This window comes from Hylobates moloch, unplaced genomic scaffold (assembly GCF_009828535.3).
Source record: "Hylobates moloch isolate HMO894 unplaced genomic scaffold, HMol_V3 SCAFFOLD_15, whole genome shotgun sequence".
Classification (NCBI taxonomy): domain Eukaryota; kingdom Metazoa; phylum Chordata; class Mammalia; order Primates; family Hylobatidae; genus Hylobates; species Hylobates moloch.
In genome coordinates, this window is record NW_026652290.1 from 95382430 (window position 1) to 95391825 (window position 9396).

Consider the following 9396-nt stretch of genomic DNA (forward strand, 5'->3'; position numbering starts at 1 on the left):
GTGGGCACCTGTAATCCCAGCTACTTGGAAGGCTGAGGCAGGAGAATCACTTGAACCCGGGAGACAGAGGTTGCAGTGAGCCAAGATGATGCCACTGCACTCCAGCCTGGGCGACAGAGTGAAAGTGTGTCTCAAAACAAAAGGGGGTTGAGGGGCCCAAACTGAGCCCCTCACCCCATCGGCAGCAGAGCGGGACGAGGCGCCTTCCCCGCACACCTCGAGGTTTTCCTTCTAGAAGGTGTGGAGGAGCCTCAGGCTGATGCAGGTGATGTCCTGAGCCCCAAGAAGTGCCTGGAGTCCCTGGCCGCCCTCCGTCATGCCAGGTGGTTTCAGGTCAGGGGGGCAGGGGTGGAGCAGGGGGAGAGGGTTGACTTTGAGGAACGTAGCTCAGAGGCACCAGCCCAACCCGGCGTGGCCGCCTCAGCCCCATGGGCTCCCAGTGCAGACTGGGACACCTGCCGTCAGCTTCCTGGCCGAGCGCTGACTTGACAACCAACGCTGGCTCCTGGCTGATGGGGTCGGGAAATGTGGAAGGAGTGGGTGCTGCCCTGGGGGTGGGGACGCTGCCGTCTCGTGGCCACTCAACAGCCTGGTGGCACCGGGCCCCTGTGGAAGTGGACTGTTTCCACCCGCCACCTTCAAGGCCGGCCGGGCTCCGTATTATCCTCCCTGGGGTTCACGCTCACGACACAGCCCGGCGCCATGCCGTGTGGCCACGTGAGCCCCCGAAAGCTAACCATGTGCTTCTCCCCCGAAGGCTCGAGCCAGCGGCCTGCAGCCATGCGTGATCGTCATCAGGGTCCTGAGGGACCTCTGCCGGCGCGTGCCCACCTGGGGGGCCCTGCCAGCCTGGGTAAGGCAGTGCCTGGTGGCCCAGCCCTCCACTGGGACCCCCAAGGGCCTCCATGGCCCTGACAGGCCCAGGCTGAGAGACAAACCCTTCCCCGCGAAGGAGCCGGCGGGAGACCTAGTACTCGAGAGAGGGCGTGGGAGTCCCTGAGGTCCCTTTCGGGGGAGACGGCCCTCTCCAGAGCCTCATTTGACTGACTGCCATTATTCAAAACCCAGAACCTCACATGCAAATGCGGCACTGGCCAGAGAAATGTGAGGTGTCTGCCCGACTTCGTGGCACCGGGGCACAGGGGCCCAGGCAGAGGGGTGGACGCCGGACTCCCCATCCTGGCTGCACGCTGGCCTCTGGGTGACCCAGCCCAGACCCGCCTGCTCTGGATGGGAGACCCCCTGTGGCTCTACCACCACCCCCCAGCCCATCCTGGTAGAAAGGGGAGGGAAGAGAAGAAACAGAACCTCCGCCCACCACAAGGTTCACAGAGCAGGCCCCATGCCCGTGCTCCCCACGGAGACCCCGGGAACCCACCCAGTCCCCACACCTTCTCCCCCAGCAGCAAGCCAGCCCGCCACACCCGGCCTCCCCCCGCCCTGCGGGCATCCCCATCTCATGCTGGCGTGGTGTCCCGCATCCCGTGCTAGAGTGGTGTCTTGCCTGTGGTCCCTCCCACTGGGCCTGTGTGCCTCATCTACACCCACCCACTGCCCAGTGTCCAGAATGCAGCATGTACAGAGGCGTTTGTTAGTTTTGTTTTGTTTGGTTTGGTAGAGATTAAGTCTCTTTTTTACTTTTATTTATTTATGTATTTTTTTGAGGCGGAGTCTCGCTCTGTCGCCCAGGCTGGAGTGCAGTGGCGCGATCTCGGCTCACTGCAAGCTCTGCCTCCCGGGTTCACGCCATTCTCCTGCCTCAGCCTCTCCGAGTAGCTGGGACTACAGGCGCCCGCCACCATGCCCAGCTAATTTTTTTTTGTATTTTTAGTAGAGACGGGGTTTCACCGTGGTCTCGATCTCCTGACCTCATGATCCGCCCACCTCGGCCTCCCAAAGTGCTGAGATTACAAGCCTGAGCCACCGCACCCGGCCTACTTTTATTTTTTTAATCATTTTTTTGAGACAGAGTCTCCCTCTTGTTGCCCACGCTGGAGTACAATGGCGCGATCTTAGCTCACTGCAACTTCTGCCTCCTGGGTTCAAGCGATTCTCTTGCCTCAGCCTCCCGAGTAGCTGGGATTACAGGAACGCACCACGACGCCCGGCTAATTTTTGTATTTTTAGTGGAGATGGGATTTCGCCATGTTGGCCAGGATGGTCTCAAACTCCTGACCTCAAGTGATCTGCCTGCCTCAGCCTCCCAAAGTGCTGGGATTACAGGCGTGAGCCACCACGCTGGGCCTTTCACACCCATTGTTTAGGGGAAACGTCCTCTCCACTCCTGGGAGGAGGTCACAGCAGCCTCCATGCTGGGTGACCGGCGTGCGGCTGTCCTGACGTGGAGAAAGCCTGTGTTCCCTGAGACCTGTTTTCCTGCTGTGACTGTAGAGGCACCCACACAGTGCTGTGGGAGGCCAGCATTGCCCCTGTCCCCTTGTGCCCTCGGGAACTGGCCACATGGGGACGCGGTGGGATAGGGTGGCTCCTTCCCCTCGGCTGAGGTGGGCCCCACGTGGCGGACAGTGCACATGACACTGGCATGTGATGTTACCGTGGACCAGCCAGGGAAACTGAGGCTCAGAGGGGTGAAGAAACCAGCCAGTATGGGAGGCTGAGGCAGGAGAATCGCTTGAACCCGGGAAGCGGAGGTTGCAGTGAGCTGAGATCGTTCCACTGCACTCCAGCCTGGGCAATAGAGCGAGACTCCGCTCTCAGAAAAGAAAAGAAAGAAACCAGCCCACGGCAGTGCCAGGAGGTGGCAGAGCCCTGCCACGGGCCACCCTCCTCGGTGGAAGTTCAGTGGGTGGTGGGAGTTAAGAGAAAGAGCTGAGGGGGGCCTCCTGTCCCAGGGACCCCAGGACCTCCCGGGCAGGCAGGGGCTGCCGCGCCCCCAAAAACACAGCAACCACTCTTCTGTCCCCGCCAGGCCATGGAGCTGCTGGTGGAGAAGGCTGTGAGCAGTGCGGCTGGGCCCCTGGGCCCTGGGGACGCGGTCAGGCGAGTCCTGGAGTGCGTGGCCACAGGGATGCTCTTGACAGGTGAGTCGCTGGGCCGGAGGGCCCAGGAGGTGGGCAGCAAATCGCAGAGACCAGGTCCCATGGCCATGGTACAGAGAGCTGGGGTCACAGACACAGAGGGAGTGTCCAGCCCAGGCAGGAGAGCGGCCTACAACACACACACGCTCCCAGCAGGAAGGCAGACAGGGCTGCGGCCATGGAGGACACCACCCTGCACGCAGGGCACAGACACGCAGGTCCCCGAAGGGAGGGCTCAGCCCCCACCCAGGAGACAACAGTTATGTTCTCTGGTGGCCACGCCCACCGGCAGCGGCACAGAGCCACCCCGGCACAGAGCCACTCTGGTACAAATCCACCCCGGTGCCTGTCTTCCAAAGATTATCCAGAGGGAACAGCCAGGAGCTCAGATGACAGGGGGTGCAGAGCTGCCCGGCAAAGTGCGTTCTACACCAGCAGAGGGAAGAGAACGTGCCAGGACACACTCGTGTGAGAGGGTGGCGGTCAGATACGGAAAAGGGTGTTTTGAGTCATTTTTAGTGACATAGGATGATACCAAGTGAAAAGGGAGCATAAAGCTTTGGGCCCATTGCCTGAGCCATTATGTAAAGCACACGTGTAAGCACGCACATGCACAGGCACACACATGGACATGAGTGCACATGCAGGCACACGGATATGCTTGCACACAGACACACATGCATACACATGCACGGGCAACACACTGACATGAGTGCACACGGGTACACACATGGACATGCATGCACAGACAGGCACACATGCACACACACACATGGGCACACAGTGCACGCATGGACACAGACATGGGTGCATGCACGAGCACACACACACATAAGTGCACACACGGGCACACATGCACATACACCCATGGGCACACACGTGCACACACGGACATGCACGTACACACGGACATGCACGTGCACATGGGCACACATGGACACACACATCAGCATACATGTGCATATGCATGGGTGCACACAGGCATGCACACACACACAAAGCCCAGGAGGTGCTGGCAGCCCAACGGGCTTTGAGGGGCCGGGAGGACTCCTCCATGAGTCCGGGTGAGACCCTGATCCTGCTGAGAGAGGGCTGAGGGTCAGAGGTGCCGCAGCTGCAAGTATAGCCCCATGCACGGGCCCCTGATGCCCCACGGTGTCGAGGGACGGCCCTGTCACCGTCTTTCACGAGGGCATTCTCGCCTTCTTTGCTGTTCCCACTCCCCCTCACAAAGACGGGCCCGGGCTCCAGGATCCCTGCGAGAGAGACCAGACAGACGCCCTCGAGCCCATGACCCTCCAAGAGCGGGAAGACGTGACTGCCAGTGCCCAGGTAGGAGGGCCAAGTCCACGGCAGGGGTGACACCCAGGCCCCAGCTCCGGCTTGCAGCTGTGCAGTGTTACCCGAAATGGCCCGGGTTCCCCCCTCTCTCCCTCCCACTGAGATGTACAGACACAGGAGGGCGGCCTGTGGGTGGCAGGACCGCGCATGGGGACAGGGCCAGCCTGGCGTGGTGGCGTGGGGCCGGCAGCTCAGAGCCAAGGCCACCACCATAACGACGCCCAGACCTCAGGTCTCACTGGCAGGGACTGTCCTCCCCCACACCGCTGACCATGGTCTTAGAAGCCCAGCCGTGGCCGACAGCTCGGCCTGCCCAGCCCTCACCTGTGGTTACCTTGTTTGCAAATTTGTTTATAAGAAAAATCTCCTAGCAGCACAAAAACCAAACCGCATCGTGTCTGACGTTTCTGAATTTTGCCTTGAATGGGATCAGTGGAATGGCTTGCAGTGCAGGATGTGGGGTCCCTCCAGTGAGGCGGAAAGAGCTGGTGGTCAGTGGAGTGGGGGGCCTCCTGGGACAGTCCTTGCGGTCAGCCGGCACCAAGCGAAAATTCCTCAGGCCCTGCGGTGACCCAAGCTCTGCAGTCGTAAGAAGCAGTGTTGGCCAGGCCAGGTGGCTCACGCCTGTAATCCCAGCACTTTGGGAGGCCGAGGCGGGCGGATCACAAGACCAGCCTGGCCAACATGGTGAAACCCCATCTCTACTAAAAATACAAAATTAGCTGGGCGTGGTGGCACACGCCTGTAATCTCAGCTACTTGGGAGGCTGAGGCAGGAGAATCACTTGAACCCGGGAGGTGGAGGTTGCAATGAGCTGAGATTGTGCCACTGCACTCCAGCCTGGGCGACAGAGTGAGACTCTGTCTCAAAAAAGAAAGCAGCGGAGGGGGGTGTATCTCGAGGGACACAGGATAGGCCTGGCCCATCTGCTGGTGGCCACAGACACCAGCCCCTCTGTGTCCCCAGCACTCAGGGAGCAGGGCGGGCGGCGATCCTCACGGTCTGTGTGTGCCCCGCAGCATGCCCTGCGAATGCTGGCCTTCCGGCAGACCCACAAGGTCCTGGGCATGGATCTCCTGCCGCCCAGACACCGGCTGGGGGCCCGCTTTCGGAAGAGGCAGCGAGGACCTGGCAAGGCAGAGGAGGGCGCAGGGGAGAAGAAGCGGGGCCGGCGGGGCGGAGAGGGGCTTGTGTGAGCTGCCTGCCTCCCCCACCTGCAGGCCTTCACATCCCTGCACTCCTGGACGTGTGTGCGCTGACCAATGGCTGCTTCATCCCCGACGTTGGACAACGGTCATTTCCTTTTGAGTAATGCTCTGTAGGTTTCTTTTAAAACACCTGCGCTTCAGGCCGGGCGCCGTGGCTCATGCCTTTAATCCCAGCACTTTGGGAGGCTGAGTTGCTTGAGCCTGAGAGTTCAAGGCCAGTCTAGACAACAGAGTGAGACCGCCATCTCTCCAAAATATTTTTAAAAATCAGCTTGGCGTGGTTGGTGGCCAGGTGTGGTGATTCACGCCTGTAATCCCAGCACTTTGAGAGGCCGAGGTGGGCAGATCACCTGAGGTCAGGAGTTCGAGACCGGCCTGGCCAACATGGTGAAACCCTGTCTCTAGTAAAAAAAACACAACAATTAGCTTGGCGTGGTGGCGTGCACCTGTATTCCCAGCCACTTGAGAGGCTGAGTCCGGAGCCTTGTGGCCAGGAGGGCAGTGAGCTGTGATTGCACCATGGCACTCCAGCTTGGGCAACAGAAGACCTTGTCACTTAAAAGAATTTTTTTTTTTTAACATTTGTGCTTAAACTGTTAGAGAAATGACACCATCCAGCCCTGGGAGTGGCACCCCCTCCTCGAGGGCCCCATCCCCCACAGCCAGGGAGGCCAGCAGTATAGCAAGCCGATTCCAAACTCGGGGGCATCTTCCTGGCTCTAAACTCACCTTGTGGTGCAGGAAGGGGTTTTAAAATACTTCCTTGGCCGGGCGCGGTGGCTCACGCTTGTAATCCCAGCACTTTGGGAGGCCGAGGCGGGCGGATCACGAGGTCAGGAGATCGAGACCACGGTGAAACCCCATCTCTACTAAAAATACAAAAAATTAGCTGGGCGCGGTGGTGGGCGCCTGTAGTCCCAGCTACTTGGGAGGCTGAGGCAGGAGAATGGCGTGAACCCGGGAGGCGGAACTTGCAGTGAGCCGAGATCACACCACTGCACTCCAGCCTGGGCGACAGAGCGAGACTCCGTCTCAAAAAAAAAAAAAATACTTCCTTTGGGCTGGGCGTGGTGGCTCACACCTATAATCCCAGCACTTTGGGAGACCAAGCTTGGTGGATTACTTGAGCCGAGGAGTTTGAGATCAGTCTGGGCAATATGGTGACACCCCATCTCTACAAAAAATTAGCCAGATGTGGTGGCCCAAGCCTGTAGTCCCAGCTACTCGGGAGGCTGAGGCCGTAGAATCCCTGGAGCCCAGGAGGTTGAGGCTGCAGTGAGCCAAGACTGCGCTACTGAACTCCAGCCTGGGTTACAGAGCAAGACCCTGTCTCAAACAAACAAACAAAAACTTTCTTTGGATGCCTCTGCGGCATGGGTTTGAAATCATGTGGGTAGGCCCTGTTCTGGGGCCCCACAACGTGTGGGGGACAAGCCCGGGGGAGCTCCCAGCCGGCATCCCCACACCCCCAGCCCAGCCTGCTCCAAACAGACCCCCCACCCATCTCCACAGCCGGGACGTCAGCAGGGCCTGAGCCAGGCTCGTCCCCTGTGGGGAAGGCCACAGGGCCAGGTGGACACAGCTGATGGGTGATGAGGATCCTGGCTGGGCCTCCCCTGGGAACAGCACCCCCATCCCCTCACCGAGCCCTGTACCACTCAGTGCCTTTCACAGAGAAAACCCACTCTGCCATGTGTCACTGAGGCCTGGATTTTAGCTTTCATCCTTCCTCCCTCCCTCCCTGATGTAGGCCTTGGCTGGCCCTGAGGCAGGGGGTCCCCAAATCCCCCTGTGTGGGAGCAGGGCCCGGGACCCGTGCCTGGGGTACCCGGGGAGGTGCTGCCATCCTGCGGATGCTGGCCGTGGTGGGCAGGTGCCTCCTGGCACTGATGGTTGTGGGGGCACCCCCTTTTGAGCCCCCACCCCAACCTGTTCAAACCTTCCACTTTGTCAGTTTTTTTTCTTTGGCCAGCTGCCCAATGGCATTGAATGAGAAAAGTCCACCTTTGGGCAGATGTGATCTTCAGCCACTGGCTCAGTTTTGTTTCTCTGTGTTTGAAGGACAGCCTGTGTGTGGCTCTGTCTGAATGTCTTTGTAGAGCTACCTGGAAACTGGGAGGCGGGGGGAATAAAGGAAATAATTTGTCTTTTATGTGAGCTGTGCCGTCCTTCCCGCAGGGTGCAGGTGACCCCAAATGCTGGGCTCTTCACCTCCTTCTCAGGGTCCGGGGGGCGGGTCTCCCAGAAACCCTGCAGCCCAAATGTGGACTGGGAGGGGCCCAAGGGGCTGGCACTGCTCAGTGGCTGCTCCCCAAGGCGTGAGCATCCTCAGGCTGTCCCCTCACAAGGGTCCCCTGGGAACACAGACACACCGGCTGAGAATCACTCGTCTCAACGCCTCCCATAACCCAGCTCTCTGCCTCATTCTAGAGACACACAGTGAGATGAGGGTTCCCCCGGCCCCATCCTTGAGACACACAGTGAGATGCTCCGGAGGCTCCCCGAGGGCTTCCTGGAGGAGGAGGCAACTATGCTGAGTTTGGGAGAGATGCCTGTGCCCACAGAGTGCTTCCCCTGCCAAGTTCCCAAACCCTCAGAAGGCGGGCGGAGGGTGTTCAGATGCTGAGACCTGGTCACAGTGGAAGAGTTTCATGACAGCTTCCATCCCACAGGGCTTCCCTGGCAGTGTTTGGCGGGGCAGGCGGGGAGCAGAGTGGGGAGGAGGCAGATGCAGGGTGGGGGCGGCGGGACAGGAGTGGCAGGGGCTGGGTGTGGAGGGACCGCTGTTTCAGGCCCAGGCCAAAGGAGGGGGGTGGGGAGCCACCAAGGGGTCCCCTTCTAGCAGGGTTTATCTGTCAGCAACAGGAATTGCTGGTTAAGCCTCCCTGGAGGGCAGTCTGCCTCTAGGCCACCGTCCTCCTCCACCTCACACCCTCTCTCCTCCTTTCCACTCTATTCCAAATTTCTTGGGAACTTCACCTCCCTTCCTACACACTCCGTCCACACACAGCCCCTCTCTCCGTCAGCATCGCGGCAGCAGCACCGCCATTTGCCCAGGGCCCAAGATGACAGCCACCACAACCAGGGAGCCCTCCTGGATTCCTCTGTGCTCCTGACCAATCCATGAGGATACCTTGTCAATTCCAGTTCCACTTGTTTTTTTTTTTGAGACAGGGTCTCACTCTGTCTCCCAGGCTGGAGTGCAGCAGCTCGATCTCAGCTCACTGCAACCTTGCCTCCTGGGTTCCAGCGATTCTCCCACCTCAGCCACCCGAGTAGCTGGGACTACAGACCTGCATCACCACGCCCAGCTAACTTTTTGTATTTTTAGTAGAGACGGGGTTTCACCATGTTGGCCAGGCTGGTCTCAAACTCCTGACCTCAGGTGATCCGCCCGCCTCAGCCTCCCAAAGTGCTGGGATTACAGGCATGAGCCACCGCGCCTGGCCTATTCCTTGCCTTTAAACCATGCATGTCTGAAACAATTTGGTATCTGTCTTCCCCTTGAGAATGTGAACTCTCTGCCTGTCAGGAAGCCTGTCACCACCAACTGGATCACCACTGTATTCCCAGATCTCTGGCAGGCCAGGTGGATGCGAGCAACGGAGTCAACCTCAGTGCTTGGAGCCACGCTCTGACACCAAAAGACGTGTCTCTTTCTGGTGGTTAAGAGAACACCATTTGTCAGCCAGGTGCAGTGGCTTGTGCCTGTAATCCCAGCACTTTGGGAGGCCAAGGTGAGTAGATCCCTTGAGGTCAGGAGTTCGAGACCAGCCTGGCCCACATGATGAAATGCTGTCTCTACTAAA

General features: G+C 59.4%; 1 protein-coding gene across 8 annotated transcripts in view; it reads left to right on the forward strand.

Annotated features, from left to right (window-relative positions):
- Positions 1 to 9396, forward strand: part of ZFR2 (zinc finger RNA binding protein 2) — an 82782-nt gene that overhangs the window by 60331 nt on the left and 13055 nt on the right. For 4 of the 8 annotated variants that reach the window (XM_032176358.2, XM_032176359.2, XM_058428657.1 and 1 more), the window contains 5 exons: positions 236 to 333; positions 758 to 853; positions 2930 to 3041; positions 4273 to 4370; positions 5399 to 7208. In XM_032176358.2, coding sequence (XP_032032249.1) covers positions 236 to 333; positions 758 to 853; positions 2930 to 3041; positions 4273 to 4370; positions 5399 to 5575 — 581 coding nt within the window. In that variant the 3' untranslated portion in view covers positions 5576 to 7208. Of the gene's footprint in view, positions 1 to 235; positions 334 to 757; positions 854 to 2929; positions 3042 to 4272; positions 4371 to 5398; positions 7209 to 8017; positions 8162 to 9160; positions 9325 to 9396 lie in introns of those variants that run through there. The other 4 variants (XR_009209997.1, XM_058428658.1, XM_058428659.1 and 1 more) reach the window with 3 other exon arrangements.